The sequence below is a fragment of the Citrus clementina genome, unplaced genomic scaffold (genome assembly GCF_000493195.1).
Source record: "Citrus clementina cultivar Clemenules unplaced genomic scaffold, Citrus_clementina_v1.0 scaffold_7, whole genome shotgun sequence".
NCBI lineage: Eukaryota > Viridiplantae > Streptophyta > Magnoliopsida > Sapindales > Rutaceae > Citrus > Citrus x clementina.
Genome location: NW_006262075.1, coordinates 7004845 through 7024442, shown reverse-complemented (window position 1 = coordinate 7024442; position 19598 = coordinate 7004845). Strand labels below are relative to the sequence as shown.

Below are 19598 nucleotides of genomic sequence, written 5' to 3'. Positions count from 1 at the left end.
TTATCTCGAATTGAAAATTACTTTCTTACATTCTTTATTGGTGGAAAAATACCAGCCCCGTAAGTGGACGAAAACACTTCAATCAAGAGTGGAAACTGTAGGGTTACAAATAAGAAGACAGGTAGAAAACCAAGCAGACCCATTGGAATAATGACCCATTTCCATGAATGAAACTGAACTATGTAGACTGTGGCAGCAAATGCAACCATCAAGCTTGCAATTGAAAAGAACAACGTGACGAGGCCAATGATTAATTTCCTGGGCAGCGACACGAGAAAATCTTCTTCTGAGAAACGTGAAGTGAGGATGCCCAAGAACATCAAGACCGAAATAACGGATGAAAAGAGTGCAAGGGCGTTTGAAATTCCAAAAATTGTGAAAGATGGTTCATGCAAGTAATTGGGCATTCCTCTACTGTCGCTGCCACCTGGTACGGTGATAGCTGCAGCAAAGGCTATTGTGATTATGAGTGCAGCTACAAGTGAGCACGATTGAGCTGTGTCCTTCATCCATTTTTCACCTTCTTTGACTAACTTCTCGTGTTCTTCAGTGAACATCTCTCTTGGTGTTTTATCTTTATCATTTAGCTGATCTTGAAGGGTTGGGTGAACAATATTTTCCACAGCCTGAGCTAGCATAGATAACTAAGTTAATGTATAAGTGCATGGCTAATTATATAAAATGGTATACAATAGAATGATGTATTAATTAATTAATATACCTTGAACCATTGCAACTCCCTCTGCATCTGCAATGCTGCACCGGGGACTTCACTTGAAGGTACCGACCTTGCAGCTAAGTGCAACGTGTTGTTCAATTTTACATCGAAGTTGGCCACACTCACACGTAGGATTGTGAGTTGCTTTGGCATATTAAATATGATGTTAAAAACTTTTTGCTGGCGATGTTCAACTGCAGCATCGAATACGTTATGTTGATCTTTATTCTCGAAATATAATGATGCAGGGAAATAAGAGAGAATAATTCCGATGACAATCTCGTAAATCCCCCATCTTGCAGCTGTAAACATTGGCGTCTTCAATATCTTTTCTGCTTCTTCATCTGTAGTCAAATTAACTACCGCTCCCGCACACATGATCGTTAATATTTCAAGCGTTTGCTCATGGGTTAACTTTGTATCACGTATCGATTTTATGCACGGGGCTGCCATTCATATATTCAACTCTAATTAAATTGTTAATAATTAAAAAAATATTAATTTACATAAAAATTTTTTCTCAATTTAATTAAGAGAACGTCTTCAATACTTAATTAATACCTAGCTGCATGATGTTGTTCCAGAGCACAATCTTTAATTTTTGACACAAAGAACCTGTAAAAATACACAGTAAGTTATTAGCTGCATGAAAAAATTATTGATCTGCATACATGATATACCCCTCAGGATAATATATTTTTTGTTCAGCATACACATATAAAGATTTAATGAAAACTAGACACCTCAAATTTTATTCTGCTTTTTTCTACCAAATGATTTTATTCTAATTTTTTTTTCTACAAATGATGTATTATTTATTAAGTGGATGGTAAGAAGGTGTGAATAAAAATAAAATTTGGTATGTCATAAATTGCTCATAAAGATTTAGATAGAAGTATGAGATGTACAAACCAAATGCAGTAGCAATTTTCTGAGGAGCCAAATGAATCTTTGAAGTTACACTGAGCTGCTTCTCCACATCTCCATCCGCATTCTCATAATGAGGGTGAGGGTGAGGATTATACTCTTCTTGTTTAGGAATCCCTACAAATACACAAAAGTAAAGAGAAAGAAAGGTTAGTTGGAAAACTTAGATAAGCTAGATTTATTTTAAATTAACCTATATTATTGTAATCTTTGAGCCGAAATGATTTTATTGGTGAAATTATTCAAAAATCTTATTACATTTTTTTTAATTTTAATATTGGTCCACGTGTGTAAAACTATGGGACTTAGAATATTTCAACCTAAGTAATATTAGAGTTTCTAATCAACTGATACTAAAGTCAAAAACCTCATTTAAGTTATTTTAACAAACAAATGTAAAGGAAAAAAAAAAGGTAAAAGAAAAAAAAAGGGTGTAATTGAACCAAATAAACAACTAAAAAGGTAGTGCAACTTCAATTAGAAAAGGTTGTGAACAAGGCCAACATTGATACAGTAAGCGTTTCCAATATCCAAGTCGGCTCCCGCTTGCAAACGCCTTAGGCTTTTTACTCAATGACTCTAAAATTATTCTGGTGTCATCAAGTGCTGCTGTGCGGGCTATATTTGGATGTTTCTTCAATAAAGCCAGAGCCATATCTGTAAAAAAAATATAATGAATAAATATACATATATATATATATATATATAATTTTCAATAGGAGAATTCCGTACTTCATTAAAATGCATCACGAGTTTTAAAAATTGTAAACCAATTCTACAATATTGTAAAATACTAAAAAAAAAGTTCAAACTTTAATTTCAATATATATAAAATGAAGATATCTTTATTTTAACAAAATGAGAATGCCATTAAAATAAAAAAAGATATAGATTTTAATGCACTAACTGACTAACATATAAAAAATGAGTAATGATACAGTCACAAACTCTTGTACAAACATATTTTGTACAAACTGATGTGGCATGATAAGATTGGTTGAATTAAATATCACTTGACCCACATGATTCACTAACTGACTAACATATAAAAAATGAGTAATGATACAGTCACAAACTCTTGTACAAAATAAGTTTGTACAAGAGTTTGTGGCTGTATCATTACTCATAAAAAATACAGTTTTCAATATATTGAAATTAAACTAAATAAATTTCAACGCATCACATGACAAAATACTGCATTGGTGGAGTCCGTATTATGTATTTTTTAACTTATGTTTTACTTTAACAAAATAAGGATTCCCTTATTGCAAAATTACTATATAGTTCTTCAAAAAAAAATGCTATATAGGGTACTCCATTGTAGTACTTACCGAAGAGATTAGAATTAATCAGAAATTTAAGCAGGGTAATAGCATCGTGGCCATCCAAGGATTGTATGGTCTTTGGGAGTAGATAATCAACGGCGTCCCTTAGGCCAAGCAAGGCTGCATGATGAACAAGATGTAAACGTGTGACGTGCTTTACGTTTGGCAAATCTGTCTTGTAACGCATAAGGATTTCGATTATATTTTTGTTCCCACAACCAACAGCAAAGAAAAGGTGGGCATCACTCATCAATTCTTGTAACAAATCTGGAGGGACTCTTGATAGAAGCTTCTCCAGAAGCGTAGCGGGCGCATCTGACGCAACAATAAAATCAAATATGGTCAATCGTGCGATAATTCTGTTGGTCAAGGCCTCCGGAGTCTTGCTCATTATGTAACGTTCTAAACCTTTCCAATCATTCTCCAGTACACACCTTGTAACTTGCACGTGGCTAGCAATATCTTCTATTATCTTCTCATCTGTCCATCAAATATCGAACGTGCAGCAATTAACAATTCGTTTAACCCAAAAAAAAAAGAAAAAATTATTAATGTTAGCCAGCCAATGTCCTTCATTAACTTACCTTTTGCTTTTGGAGTTTGGTTATCACCCTCATTGCTCTGCTCTTGCGCTCTTGTGGTTTCGTTGCTATCCATCATTTTTATTTGATTATATAACTAGTCTTTTAGGGAATGAATCAACTACAGATATGATAAATATATTTATAAGCAGGATGCTCGGAAGGGCTAAGCCAAAATATGTACACACACAGTCACATACTCTATGGAAAGAATTGTAATCATTACGTTGAGTTCTTGTAAAGCAATACCCTTCCGGGCCCCTGCGTTCATTAAGTACATGCTGGGTTTGGAATTTTATTTTGTGCTTTAAGTCAAACAGAAGAATTCTAAGGTTCTTATCACTTTTATCTTTATTATGAAATCACTTTAAATAATTATGGAAAATGATAGTTGCCCTGAGTCAAATTTCGGGTCAAACTCTGAAAACTCAAAACGCGCCGTTTCACAATTAAAGTAAAAAACGGTGCGTTTTGCTTACTAAATATTTCTCCTTTCGTTCATCGTTTCCTATCTTTCCTTTTCCCCTTTCCTGTCTCTTTTTCTTTGACTGCTTAAGGAGAAACAACGAATTTACTTACATCAAGCTCAAATTATCATCTTCTTCAAAGATACCAAGATTCTTTGCTTCTATTTTCTCCCCCAAGAAATCGCAAACACTTGCCTTCAAAGATTACTACACAAACTGGTGCAACACTCTGCAAAAAACACTCCTCCCTCCCTCTCACTCACAAATCTATTTCTTCATCTTCTTCACAAACCCTCATTTACTCTCACGTCGACCTCCTCTTCAGCCATTTTATTTTCTATTACGATGCATTAGACAATGCGGCCACCCAAGAAAACCTACCCGAGCTTCTCTTCCCATCTTGGCGCAATAGTCTTGAAATCGCATTCCTCTTTCACGACGTAGAGTAATGTGTCCAAGAATTTAATGTCACAAATTGAGCAAATTGAAGGTGGGTTGAGGCTGATGGTACCGGTGTTCAGTGGTAGAATCAAGAAGGTGCAAAGTGAGGATAGCAGAGGATTGGGTGGCTTTTGAGAGATAGCGTAATGAGGGACTCAAAGGGGTTATTGGGGAGTCAATGAAAGAGGACATGAATGATATGGTGAGTGTGTTTGTGGATGCTCAGAAGTTGAGAAAAAGTGTGATCGCTGAAATTGCTAGTGCCTTGAGTGTTCATTCAAGTGGCTTTGTTTCTTGAAGGCTTAGCCCAATTTCTTGCTGGCTTAAGCGACCACGAAGCACTTGACGAATTCAATCGATGCAAGATTCTAATTAATTGATGGTTCTTAGGTTAATTTTAGGTCCATTTCATTTAGTTTTCCTAGTATCTTTGATTGTTGACTAAGCGTTATCTTTCAGGTAAGGCTGAGGTTGGTAAATTGCGGGCTTGGGCCAGGCTTTTTCAAGGCCAAATTGTTTTCAAGTCCAGGCCCTTTACCTGGACTTACGGTAACTCATAATTTCATAACAATTTACTTGAAGGAAAATCAAGTAATTTATAGCACATATATAATTTTCAGATTTACATATTCATTAGTCACTTGCTGATAATGGAGAACAATTTCATAATAATTTAAGTTCTTAACTAGAGGCGTATGGTTACATAGATTTTGTCAAAAATTATATTCATAATTGATTTTTTTTTTTACACGAAATGGAAAGAGCTCAACGATTAATGAAGAATGTCATACGCAAAAGTCTCCAGCTCTTTTTTTGCGAATCTCTTCCTTTTTAGCCCCTATTCTGGCACTTCTTTGCACCTCAAAAATCACGTGGATTCGAAGAGGCTCGTTGTCCGCTGTTGTTGCTCATGCTCACGTGTTGGGTTTGAAGAGGCTCGCTGGCTGTTGCTGCTACTGATGCTGCTCGCGTGTTGGGTTCGAAGAGGCTTGCTGGCCACTGATGCTGCTCGCGCTCGCATGTTGAGTTCGCCGCTGTTGCTGCTTGGTGTGTTGCGATCTCGTGGCTGCTACATCGCTCGTTGGTGGTGATAGCTGCTGGGTTTGATTGGCATTCAACAATGGTTGGATTGATCAGTGATGGCTGTGAATTAAGTTGGGTGGGTATCAGCTAACGGTTGTTGGCTTTTGATTCTTACTTGTGTTTAATTTAGGGATTGGTAGTTGAATGAAACCATGACTTTTGATTTGTGATATATTATTTTTTAGCTTTTTTTCCCTTTTTTTTAATTTAATTTTCCTTTTTTTTAATTTTATTTTATAAATTACAAAGGCATGGGCCAAAGCCCGAACTTTGTCCAAAAGCTTTTTCCCCATACCCTTTCGCAATGAGCCTTGAAAATCTTGGCCCAAATTCATGGCTTGACTATGAGGGCCAGGCTCAAAGCTCGCAGGCCTGGGCCGACTCAAGCTTTTTGGCCAACCCTAGGCAGGGCACTACCAAGTCCATTATCTTGGCGTAATTATTTGGAAAGGCTTGTGTGAACTTCTTCTATGTTCTTAAAGCAAATTTTCCTCTCAAGTTGTAGAATTTGATATGTTTTAGGATGTATTGCCGGAATTGGTATCTTAGTGAATGCTGAATCGATTTCAGTTTCCATGACTTGTATGAAATAAATGATATAGAGATGAGAAGCATAGCAAACGGCATCATTTTGATGCCGATTAAAACAAAAAAAAAAAATGAAACAACGTCGTTTGCATTAGTTTTAGGGTTTTGACCTAAGGCAAACATCAGCACTAGGGATGGCAATTTAACTCGGACCCGGACAAACCTGGATAATCCGGACCGGGTTCAACCCGCACCGGAATAAAATAAATCCGGTATCCGAAATTGATTTCATCTACCCGCATGTATCCGGGTCCGGTTCCAGGTTTGGGTAACCCCAGAAATCTGAAACCCGGACCCAGATATTTTTATCTTAATATGATTTTTTAATTATTTTTATAATATAAATAGAAAAAAAAATCAGCCACGCCCTAATTCCCACTTCTACAGCCACAGCCATCGAAGTCCAAACCAAAAGCCATTCTTTTCATCTCTCTTCAACTCTTTCTCTTTCATTTTAATCTTCTTCATCTTCACACTTTCACAGCCCTAGCCAAAGCAAAGTATTATTTTTCTCTCTCTTCAACTCTTTTTTTAATCAAATCATTGTCGTCACTTGTCATCGCTTCGCCACCTTCACTGTATTTCATGTTCATCATCATCACCGGCCGCCGCTTGTCTATCTATTTCATGGGTTTTGGTCGACGTTTGTCCGCCTTCACGATTGCAATCGTGGCTGTGGCGATGTGTTCATCATCATCATCATCATCATCAGCCTCCATTTGTTGCTTCGCCAGATGTGGATCCTTAAAGTTCGTAAATATTGAATCCATGAATCGTCAGTTTGGATTGTAGATCTGTATTATGGATTTGTGTTTGTGAATGTTTTATTGCTTTGAATCATTGAAATTAGAATTGGGATTTGTATTTGTGTATTTGTGAATGTTTTTTCAAATTGGGATTTGTATTTGTATTCGTATTCGGTTTCTTTAATTTTTTAGTTGATTAAGTGATCCGAATTTAAAACCCGCAATCCTAAAATTAGGATTTTTCCAGGTTGAACCCGTACCGGACCCGCATGCAATAAATTCGGGTTTAAATCCGGATCCGGAACAACTTTTTAGTACACCGGTCCGGAACCGAGAAGGCCAAACCCGGACCCGAACCCGATTTTTGCCATCCATAATCAGCGCTGAATAATTATTATCATGTGTTCCAGTTTTGTTCTTGTCCATCTAAATGTTGGGTTTCTTAATTTGCTTTTCTTCTCTTCTTATTCTTTGTATTTTTCAAGCCACAAGATTGACTAGATCTAGAACACAACAAACAATGTAATACTGCAAGTGTTTAGTCACATATTAATACATGAATTTTAAGGATCATTATTATACACATAAATCCTTCTCCCAAATAAATAAATATATACAATGAAAGTCTATATATTGAATGAAAATTCGAGAATAAAATCATAAAGGATTGAAATTTTCAATCTTGTTATTCAATTCATAATTATCTAGTTAGGCATGTATATGCGGCTTCACTATAAAATTGATTTGATCATAGTGTCACGGGGTGATAGTTTTGCGCAGCAAGATCCCGTGCGGCACTTGAGCGACCTTAGCGCGTGAATCGTCAAGTAAGCCTTGGTTACTCCCTAAACAAGTCAAGCACACACTTAGAGAAAATGTTAAGGGAAGCAAGTGTGGGATGGCCAAGTATGATTGTATTACACACTTTGAATAATTACAAGGGTATTTGTACAAGAGAGCTTGTGAGCTAGTGTGCTAGGTGTGTTGTGTGGGTGTGTTGGTGGTTGTGAGAATGATGGATGCTCACCCTTATTTATAGGGGGTGGAATGCTTAATTCTAGAGAATTCTACTACAAGTGGCAAAACACTTAGGGACCCAAGTGGTGAGTCCTAGAATATTCTAGTGTATGTGCAATATGTGGAGAATTCTAGACTATGGGCCTTGGTGGGTGATTTGCTAAGCGCACCCCGGCTAGTGTAGTTGTCTTGGTGGCCCATTTCTGAGTTAACCCCCACTTCTAAGTGTATCCACCTTGAGTGCTAAGCGAGCCCGTGTGCGCAAATTAGCCTTCGATCGTAGAGTTTTGAGCGGCCCGTGACAATAGGCTAGCTAAAACAGAACTTATTAAGCCTGTTGAGTAAAACATTTATAACTTCATTTTTGCATCATTTCATTTCTTCTGGAACAATCAAAGTTGATGAATTCTCTTTATCTAAAAAGTTGTGGGACGATTGGAATTTATTCCCAAAATCATGGCGTAATTATTTCTTTTCCTTTTTGGTATGTTAATTCTCAAGTAATGCTACTTTGATAAAGTGTGTAAAATACAAGTTGAGTTGTTAACTAACATCATATGTATTTTTCACTTTTCACACTTGCATGAAAAACGTGAAAGATAAATTCGTTTTATTACCCTTCATTATTGTAAATAAACTAAAATACAGTTCGGGTTTGAAAACTATGATAGTCTAGTTGAGGTCAAGTCGTCAAGGGATCAATTGCCCCTTATGGCCTCATACCAATGTTGGAGGGGAAAGTTATTTAATTTCGTGTTTGCGTGTGGGGTAGGATGGGCGAATTGGAAAAAATAATAATAATTCAATATTTTCTTATAATTGAATCAAAATTTTGCGAACTAATTTTTAATAAAGTAGCATTACTCTTTTACAAAATGAAACATTGTAAAGCTTGAATCAAAATTTTGTGAACCAACTTTTAATAAAGTAGCATTGCTCTTTATTCACCTCTATAATTTTTACAAATTGAAACATTATTTTAAAGCTAGTTGACACATCAAATTATACGTCAGTGAGTATTCCAATTCAATAAATATCTAAAATGAATATCCATAATATTACTCTAATATTTTAGTGCAAAGCATATACTTTTCAACGCTGACTTTTTTCAAATATAAATAATAATAAAATAGGAAAACAAGAATGGTCAAATGTGGATTGTTTTCTTTCTTTCTTTTTTTTTGGGAATGGTGCAAGGATGAAATGTTACTTAGCAAGTCATTTTTTAAGTTTGGGTTGAAATATAAGTGTGCAACCCAAGAGGGGGGGGTGAATTGAAATTTTAAAAATTATCCTAGCAAATCCACACAACAAGCACTCTAATGTCTTAATAAAAATTGAAAGTAATAAGTTCAATCAAAGTACAAGAATTAAAGAGCAAGGGAAGAGAAAGTAAACTCAAGGATTTTTACGTGGTTCGGCAATCCCCGCCTACGTCCACGCCTCCAAGCACACCAGGCTTGAGGATTTCACTATCCAAGTCTTTCCAAGGCTTCAAACGATTACAATTGACTTTAAGGTGTCAATGAACCTTTACAACAAGAGATTATATCTTCAATCTCTTCACCCCAAGTGTTTCTCACACTTGTACACTCACAATTTGATGTGAAATGAAAAATACAACAATCAATCTCTCTTTAAGAGTGGATATACAAATTGAAGAACAAAGATGATTTAATGAATGATGATTCACAAAGTTGAAGCTCAATATATGTTGTGTGCACTTATTCTTGCTTGCTTGGATTACCAAAAATGAATTGGTTTTGAGTTTATATAGTTTGAGCTCAAAAACTAGCCGTTATGCACATTTTGGTCGTAACCGGATTACCGGTTATGGACATCCGGAATTCCGCTTAATGTTACCGTTACAGCCACAATTTTAAATTTCTGAACATCTGGATTGCCGCTTTGTCACATCCGGAATTCCGCTTATGCTCAGTAGCTTACTGCCCAACAACTGGATTTCCGTTTGTCAGGATCCGGATTTCCGCTTTCAATTCGGATAGATTCTGCCTAAAATCCGGACTTCCGTTTGTCAGAATCCAGATTTCCGTTTGCTACAGTAAATGCTACAGTGAATATTTTTCCAAATTTATAATTTAACCTCAAAATTTTATAAAATTATAGTGTGGCCCAAAACGTTATGAAAGTTTGCAAAAAGGTCTAATTTCATAATTTTAGAATAATACTTTATCAATCTCAAAACTTTTTAAAATTATGATTTCGCCCAAACTTTGTGAAATTATAGAATAATCCAAAAATATTTAAATAGTTTCAAATAGGTCCAAATCTGAAATTTAAAATACTATCAAAGATTTTAAAATTACTTTCATTTTAGTCCAAAATGCTTTAATTCCATAACATCATTTTCTTATTATAAAAGCACAATTCATAAATCTTTACTTAATAAATACATGTGGTTTGTTATCATCAAAATCAATATTTATAGCTATATAGGCTAACATGGGTAACAAGACTCATTATGAAAAGATTTTTGGTGCTCCTGAAACAATTCTTTTTATCCATTCACTATTTGACATATGAATATGTATATCATCAGTGTTGGGCCCAGACAAATTATTTGGAGGGGGCTATTTTTATTTTTTTTGAATTACATGAGACTAATGTTCAGATTACAACTCATAGTTAATGATATTAGTATATTAATATTTACAATCACACAATTACTGGAACTAATTTACAAATCTTATATAGCACAACCCAAATTTTAACCCTCTCTAATATTCGAGGGACGTCCACTCTACTCACATTTCAAAAGAGAGAGGATTGTCTTCACTTAAATTAAAGAAGGAAATTGAGACTAAAGCCTACTAACTAGAGGGGATTATTCTTGATAACAATATCAGTATCTAACAATGAGATAATTAAACTAACTTGATAAAAATAATCACATTAGTTATAATAATACCCTTAATTTAATTTTTTACAACTTTAATATAAACAAAAAGACAAACTTGAAGTTAATTTGATATATTATTACACTTGTCATGAAAAATTTGAAAGATAATTTCATCGTCCATAGTCAATACTACTAAAATTGTCTTTCTCTCTGTGTATAACTAGCCTATCAGACAAAACAAATTGATAATGACGAATAATGATACTTTTAGTTTTTACTGTATAAATAAAACAATTACCAATTAAATTATTGTTTGATATAGCTTAATAGAAATAATCATCTTTTAATGATAATTATGAATAAAAGATTAAAAATTAAGAATGCATGTTGGAACTTAATGGGAAGAGGATTTGTATTTTGTAGTCTTCAGTATTAGAGATTTGGAAAAGTTAAACATCGTTGAATTCTTGTAGGCTTTAGGGATTCTAGATGGAGGATGTCGAATTGGAAAATAAGTTAATGAGTCAATTTAAAAAAAAAATTAAAATAGGGACACATAAGAGCAAAAAAATAATTTGATTAAGGCCAAAATTACTTTGCATCAGTGGTTTCGTACCCCACTCATTTGTCATTTTCCCAAGTCAGCGTTCGATATAATCTGACGGCTGGAAATGAAACATGTAGAGATGTAGGGGTAACCAGAGAAACAAGTAATTGGCCGGTCACTGGATTGGTAAAAGAGCATAGGGAAATAAAAAATAATAACACATTAAAAATTTGTGATTAAATGGCTGCCTCCGGCAAAAATCTTAAAATCCAGTATTTTCGAATAAGCAAAAAAAAAAAAAAAAAAAAAAAGAACGGCAACAATAGTTTGGAATCGAAGTGGCGACAACAATGGCTACTTCCTGCAACAGCGACCTCTTTAATTTGAGTTTGTTCGGTAAGTTTCTGTCAAAATTCGTAAATGGATAATGGATTTATGGGTTTAGTAGTAATTGTAGAAGATTATAGGATATATCTTGTTGAGCGATTAGACTCGTTAACATTAGGAATGAAATTGGATTGAAAATTGACCAAATGTTAATGAAAGTGTGGTTCGTTAAAAATGGCAATACAAATGTTTGCTAAAATGCCTCAAAGAATACAGTATATTGTGTAGGCTTAATTTTGGTATTATTTTACTTGAATCAAAATGTAAGAATGTTGGCAACTGGTATTATCGGTTGAATAGTGGAAATAGTATGGTGTAATGGATGGTTATCAGCGAAAGGTGTATTCACAGCAAACAGTGGGCCGACAGTGGAGCAATTATCGCACAAAGCACATAAGGTGTGTTTTGTGAGAAAAGTGCGTGTCGCATATGTGTTTGGTGCGACAGGCACCCATGGCAGATTAACACATTAAGTGTTTCTTGTGATCTAATTTTTAAATAATTTTTATGTTATTAACAAATTATGTTGTGTTATTGTTACAAATACAATGGAAGATGATGACACTGTTGGTTCGTTTGAGATATGTATTGTGGATGAGTTTAGAGTCAATGGAATATGGAAAAAGATAGCACAAATTAGACCAATTGAAGGTAGAGGCCGAAGGTGTCTCCGACAAACGATGAGCCTATAAATATTATAGGCGCCGAGGATGGTGGATATGGTGCTTATAATCTTTGTTTTGAAGAATAGAAAGATATTCACAGTGAAAGATGTCGTGGAGAGGTTATAAATTACACAAGCAGCCTAGCTTAAGTTAGAGGATGAAGTAAGGTTTCACACAAGGGATTGGTAGTTGGCAAATCAAAAATGATGTAGAAAATGTATACTTAAGTATGCTGTGGATTGTATATTCGTGGGATAGAAATATTTGCGGCATATTTATTTCCTTATGTATTGTCGATTACATATGTAATAGGTTGAAAGTAGTTCTACAACTTAGGAGGTATTTATTTTTTTAGAAATACCAGCTTATGCGTTAAAAGAAATGAGCAATAACAAACCGTCATAAGGAAGTAATAGTTGCAAAAAACTTCGTGCAAGCGTCGTAGTAGTGGTTGGAGTTAGATTGAGACGAATTTTCCCATGATAAAGTCGTAAATGGTTGCGAATGGTCAGGTTATGTGTTTGTTTAGAGTAAATAATTGTCGGAAAAATAAATTTATTTTTAAAGAGATTCTTCATGTGCATGTAGGGTAACATACACATATGCTTTGCAAGGATATTAAAGGAGATCGTGAGTTGTTCGCAAAGCTGAACATGTACCACTTACTTGTGTAGTGATTTCATAGGAGACAATAAATGTCTTGGTTTGAGCAATTTACTGTGGTGCGTTTACTAAGGAATATTGTTCCATATTGATCCATATTTAATATATAGTAAAAGTGAAAAAATTGAATATATGGTTATTTTAGAAAGTATGCACAGTAAAGAAACAAATATCTGTAGTAATAGAAGTATCCACATATATCTTATATGACATATTTAATAAGTGGGTGGATATGGATATGAATTTAAATATTATGATAGATCCAGACCTACTCAGATCCGTCTTAGATCCGCACATCAATATCCAAATCCGATCCAAATTCATTTTAAACCGACCCAATCCGATCCGATTGGATTTGAATCACCTGAATCTTAGATCAGATTCAATCCATTGCCATCTCTAATCGGATCTATTCAAATCCTATCCAATGTCTAGGCCTAATTAAGATTTATTGATAAAAAAATTTATTGTTCATCAAGTGCGTGCAAAGTTATACTTGAAAAGTTAAATTAATTTAAGTATCTAACTATTTCATGAAAAATCTACATTATCCTTAATAATTCGTTTTTATACAACTTAAAAATTTTGAACGCTAAACATTCATTTATTGTTTATTTTACCGTTAATAGCTTTAAACCACATCGCCTCAATTCCATTAGAACTTGAAATTGGTGGGTTACAATCGTGTTGTTCTTTATGCATCAAAGCGGCCCATTTTTCGGCTTTAACTAAGTGCATTTCTAAAATTACCCTTTTAAACCTAATCATTTTTTGGGCGTAAAGGCAAGGTGAAAAACTTCTTTGCCATGTAAGTTGTAAACATGGGGACGCCACTGTAAATTAAACTTAACTGGCATTGTCGTATTGTAATTGTCAGGTACAGTTGTTGTACCAAAAAAAAAAACTAATTAAAAAATAAAAATTAATAATTTGTAATAAATTTAATTTTTAAATAATAATTTTAATAAAAATAATAAATATATTATGAATTTTTTCATTATACATACGAGGGATCAGCTTAACTTAACTAGTGAACTTAATTAATACTCCCCTCACCGTTTTGCTTAAAAATACAGGTTGGCTTTCGAGACGACCCATTTAGCAGATTCGGGTATTCGGAACCTGCGGAGCGGCAGCACTGCTTTGTCGTGAAAAACTCTCTCTTAAATCTTTACAAGTCAAGCCAATAAGGCACCCCTTTTCTCATTGAGCAGTAATATTTGACTAAAATTCTATAACAATAGTAAGAGGGCGATCAAAAGAGGCACCATTTGCTGCCCCTTTTTGTAGTCACTTGATTTTTTTATTTTTTATCCTTTCTAAAAACCATGAAAGACAAAAACGACAGAAGGAGTATTGTTTCTGTCGCTCTACTGTTGCCCTTAAGACTAGAAATTATTTTTCTTTTTAGTTTAATTTACTCGAAATTTTTCAAGAACTAAGCAACTTTTTTACACAATTTTGTACGAAATGCTCAAGATTATTTTTATTTTACAAGTCCACATTTAGTAAAAACTAAACATATAAATTTGAGAAAAATTAGCAATCGTGATTACAAATCTAAGTTTAATGGTTATTTTGGCATCTCATCTAATAGTCAAATATTTTCTTCTTTTTTTAAAAAAATTTTTACTCGAGTAAATTAATTCATTAATATGCTTCTAAAGCAAGTAATATATAATTAAGTGTCACATCTCGCTCTACCTCAACTAATCACAAAATAATTCTTATCATTTTACCCAATAATCATTCCATCTACATTTTCATTTCATGTGATTTACTATTTGTGTCGGGCATGATCAAAATATTTTATCAAGATTTATTCCCCAAACACCAACTTCCATACTATACAAGACAAGAAATTGATAGACTCCCCGAATGCTACTAAAATCCGGAGCATAGACTAGAGATTGGAAAGAGTGAGTAAGATATATAAAATTCTTCGACTCATCTAAGCGTACAGGAAATTTACTGTTTTCTTTTGTTGATAAATTTGAATAAAACTCTTTCGTTTTCAATATTACAACAATGCAAAGAATATTTTGTGCCTCATGATATTCTTATAAAATTGAACTACACAATTTATATCATAAATAATGTGACATATATATTATATAAAGGAGTACTGATATTGAAACTGAAAAATGTTTATATATACAATGATGACAAAACAATAACAAAATCATATCTTATTATAGTGTTAAGTAAAAAAATTAATACTATTTTTAATATAACACTTTAAAATTATTTTTGTCGACATTGTATCACTGTTAGAACTTACCATTATTTTCCTAAATAAGGTTATTAATGATCTCAATATATATCCCAAGTAACATGACATGTTATATAAAGTTATATTACATGAAAAATCTACAATGATCTACCTCAATTAATATTAATACTTAGTGGTTATTGTCCAGTTTAGTGAAAAATAAGATATAAAAAAATCTGAAAAGGACTGAAATCTAGTCTTAAAATAATAATAATAATAATAACAACTTTCTATCACAATATTCCTTCATTTTACCAACTAAAACTTGACAGACAGACCAAAAGAACATGAATAAGTTTGTTTCCTCCATTATAGTCTTTGCTCTCTCTCCCTCAATCTCTTCTCTTGTTTCTTTCTCCCACCAAACAAAGTTTCAAGAATTAAAAACAACCAATCTTGTTTTGTTTCTCTCCACAAATTAATCTTCAAACAAACTCTCTCTCTCTCTCTCTCTCTCTCTATCTATCTCTTCATCTCTGTTCATAATTCAAACTTTGTTAAATTTTCTTCCCATATTTTCTTGAGAAAATCCTTCATCTTTTTGCTCTTCTTCATCCGCGCCTCACGTAGTTGCTGCCATTTTAAGGTGAGTGGTCAAGAAAAGGCCAATAAACTCAGCCTAAGTTCAATAAATAATTGTGATTGTTTAATTGTACAGGCACCGTCAATTTTTCTTTTGGTTTTGGCGTTTTTGGTTTGTTCTTTTATAGTTGTTCTCTGGTAATCTCTGATGCTTTTGAAAAAAAAAGGCTGGCTTTTGTTTTTCCACTTTGAGATATATTATAACATTAGCATAGTACATAGATCTCTGTCATGCCATTGATGTATCAATTTAGTACTCGTTATTTCTGCAACACAAAAAGTGTTTTCAGTGATTTCACTTATTTTAATGGTCACCTGTAATACACACTCCACTGTTTCCCAGAAACTCAACAGGGCCTTTGGGATTTTTTTTGTTTTTGAAGAACACAAAAGAATAAAAAGCTCTCTTTTTTATGGGAAAGGTGTCTGCTTTTATGACACAGAACACTACCATATTTGTGTTTTTCTGCTTCATTCGCTGTCTCCTTTGCACTTCTGGTAATTCTCTCTGTTTGGTTCATGAGAAAATTATAGGAAAGTAGGACTCATGAATTAGGCTCAATTTGTTGGAGGGTCTTAATCGCTATTGTGCTATATATATATATATATATATATATATATATATAATAATGCTTGATTAAGGTGTAAAAGTGTTTTTTTCTTTCAGCAACCAATTATGCTAGCTCAATGATTTGTGGGCTTTGAAGTATGCATTTGAGTTTCTTTATTGTAATGAGTATGTTTAGAGATGAGATAAAATTATAGGCACCCACCAAAATAGGCGTACTGACTGGGGGTGATTGATGCAGGAAACAGGAGAATATTGTGATAATTGAAATGGAAGGGGATATATTTTCAGGCATAGGCAACAATGGCACACAAGTGAATGGTAGAGTGATGCAAACATTTCAAAGGAGTTTTGGGCAGGTTCAAGATATTTTAGACCAAAACAGGCTGCTAATCAATGAGATTAACCAAAACCACGAATCAAAGATCCCCGACAACTTGACACGAAATGTTGGTTTGATCAAAGAGCTCAACAACAATATCAGAAGAGTTGTCAATCTCTACGCCGATCTCTCTACCTCTTTCTCGAGATCAGTGGAGGGTTCATTAGAAGACGAATCGGCTGGAAAAGCTAGTCAAAAGAGAATTAGATCTGGGTAGTTTATATTTTATCAAAACTGAGCTTTTCTATTAGTCCTGTGTTCTTAATTTCTTGATGTACAAGGAATGTTGATTGGATGACATTGCATTAAGCCTAATGAATCAATCAATTTTATGTAGAATGATTGAGATAGCCTTTTGGCAAAGATTCACTATTGTAATTCTCTCTTGTTCTAGTAGTGTTAGAGCTTGGTTGGTGCCCTCTGTTCCTTTCTCTAATGTACTTGGCTTTTGTGTGTTGATGACTTTGTTAAGTTATGTCATGTGTACTTCATCTCGTCTTTAATTATTGCCCAAAAGAGTTAATTAACCCTTGATTGCTGAACTGTCATCAATAGAAACTAAGAAGTCTAATATGCTCATCATCATCAATCATCTTTTTGATCGCCTTATCTCCATTTTTCTTATGATATCATATCCCACATCCCATGATCTTGCTTTTGATTGCAACTTTTGAACAACCCACTTTATTCCTTTCCAATGTTTTTTTCAAAAGAGATTCCCTTTGGCGTTGCATATACTATTCTTTTAACCATGAGATAGCAATTTATCGATCGCTATCTTTTCATAAAACTCATAAATGCACAAACCAACAAAGTTGATTGAACAAGTGCTTTTTTCGGTGGACCCGGTGAGTTAGGTTCATTTCCTTCTCATTGTCTCGTCTTTCTTTGAGCCATTCATTAGAGTTTTAGATTTAATAGGAGGAAGGACCCATTTGATTTTCTTTCCTATTTTTTAAACCCCATGGATATTGCAATTTAAGGTTCATTTGGAATCTGAATCTACATAATTGTAGAACAGTTAAAAGCTCTACCAAGACCAGTTGGAAAACTTACTTACTCTACATTTAGAGAGATATTTACTTTCATTAATATTTTTTAAAAATATATTATGTTACTCATATTTTATGGGAGAAAAATTAATTACGAGTTTCCAATCCATATATAAAGACTCGAATCAGACACCAACCTACCATTAGACTATGGCATTAGTGGCAAGACCCATGTGATTGATTGCAGCGCGAGTAGCTGGTTTTTGGCTTATATTTTGAACATAGGGGTGTCTTATATATATGCATAGCAAATAGCATGCATAGCTCCACAATTATTTTTATTTTTTATTTTTCTTTTTTGAGCCATGCATAGTCCAATTATTGATGTAACCCAATCGGCATCTTTTTTATCACCTTTTATTTCTTGGACCGATCAAACGGTGCGTATTAATGCGGAATAAATGAAATAAGCTTTTCATCATCTACTTTGTTTAAAGCGATTATGAAGTCAAGGACAAATGAGAGATCGAGAACATGTTGAACAGAGAGATAAATCCGCCTTTTATTTAATTAATAATATTTAATTAATAAGCAGGCCACAGCACCTTCTGCATGCGGATTTGCTTAGCAATAACCCAACAAGAGACCTCCACGACGACTTTAGTCTTATTTTATTTGTTAATTAAAGATGCTTATATCATGTTGCTTTCGATCTTGACGTACCATGACTACCATAAACTAAAGGTGATTTGGTTCTTTGTTTGACCCTTATTATTATGCCCATAATATGCATTCAAATTTATATACCTCATCAATTTTCAGTATTTTGATTCGTCCGTCACTTCGTTTTCTTTCCATTTTGCATAATCTATCAAAAGTCTTTAAGATTCAAACTCCATTAATAAAGGATGATGTTCAGGTCATGATTGAATTAAATTGGGGGAGAGTGGAAACCGTGCGTTTCAAGTCTCGCTAACCCTTTGGACGGCTGGAAAATTGTGTTGGGTTTTTTTCCAGGAAAATGGAGGGCCGTTTCTTTTTTAGGGGAAATATTGATGGGAAAAACGTGTTCGGTTGACATTCTCGCGGAAAAAGCTACTAATAAAACATGAAAAAACGCGCTGCACACTTTCTTTTAAAAAAAATTATAAAACGACAACTTTTAGATTCGTATTAATTACTTTTTTTTTTTAACTCTGAAATAATCTTTAAAACATAAAGAAAAATAAAAATAAAAAACCATATACAAAACTTTGAACTGCCAAAAATTTTGTCCTCCCTTATTTTGTTAACATTGAAATAATCATCGTATCTCCCTGCTTGGGTAATTTTTCTTGCATTGTCTTTTTATTCTTTCTAGAAGAAACCGAAATTTATCACTCACCTCCCCTAAGGCTTATGGTATTTTCATTTCACTTGTATGGTATGCTTTATTTAATAGATAAATACTTCTCTACTATATTAATTCACCGTTAATATTATAATATTTAATGAGTGATTATATAATTATAAATTTTTGTATAAATTTATCTTATATAAATTGATGTGGTATTAATTCATTGGTTGAATAAAAATATAAAATAATATAAATAAATTATATGGGTCAATAAATATTTAATTAAACTAATGAATTAACGCCACATCAATTTGTACAAGAATTTATGACTATATCATTACTCATATTTAATTGGATTAGGCAAAAAAAATATCACTTTTTAAAGTAAAAAATTATTAAATTAATTAAAAAAACCATTCCCTTATATATATATATATATATTTTAAGAAAA

At 33.5% G+C, this 19598-nt stretch overlaps 2 protein-coding genes and 1 pseudogene across 2 annotated transcripts; 2 read left to right on the top strand and 1 right to left on the bottom strand.

Annotated features, from left to right (window-relative positions):
- Positions 1-17: 17 nt before the first annotated feature.
- On the bottom strand, positions 18-3627 carry LOC18036239. Its single transcript, XM_006426579.2, has 7 exons — positions 3555-3627; positions 2977-3450; positions 2150-2302; positions 1631-1762; positions 1280-1333; positions 722-1164; positions 18-626 (listed from the first exon to the last, which is right to left on the bottom strand). The coding sequence occupies exons 1-7, from the start codon at positions 3625-3627 to the stop codon at positions 18-20; spliced, it is 1938 nt and encodes a 645-aa protein (XP_006426642.2).
- A 301-nt stretch (positions 3628-3928) lies between these two features.
- On the top strand, positions 3929-4839 carry LOC112096784 (annotated as a pseudogene).
- Positions 4840-15542: 10703 nt separating this feature from the next.
- LOC18036237 (protein ELF4-LIKE 4) lies at positions 15543-17324 on the top strand. Its single transcript, XM_006426578.2, has 2 exons — positions 15543-15873; positions 16679-17324. The coding sequence occupies exon 2, from the start codon at positions 16707-16709 to the stop codon at positions 17034-17036; it is 330 nt and encodes a 109-aa protein (XP_006426641.1). The 5' UTR covers positions 15543-15873; positions 16679-16706; the 3' UTR covers positions 17037-17324.
- Positions 17325-19598: the final 2274 nt, after the last annotated feature.

Bases quoted from the DNA above. Each gene is read 5' to 3' on its own strand.
- LOC18036239 (XM_006426579.2), bottom strand. From the start codon at position 3,627: ATGGATAGCAACGAAACCACAAGAGCGCAAGAGCAGAGCAATGAGGGT. The intron at 3,451-3,554 runs GTAAGTTAATGA...TTTGATGGACAG, and splicing joins CCAAACTCCAAAAGCAAAAG to ATGAGAAGATAATAGAAGAT. The intron at 627-721 runs GTATATTAATTA...ATGCTAGCTCAG, and splicing joins GGGAGTTGCAATGGTTCAAG to GCTGTGGAAAATATTGTTCA.
- LOC18036237 (XM_006426578.2), top strand. From the start codon at position 16,707: ATGGAAGGGGATATATTTTCAGGCATAGGCAACAATGGCACACAAGTG.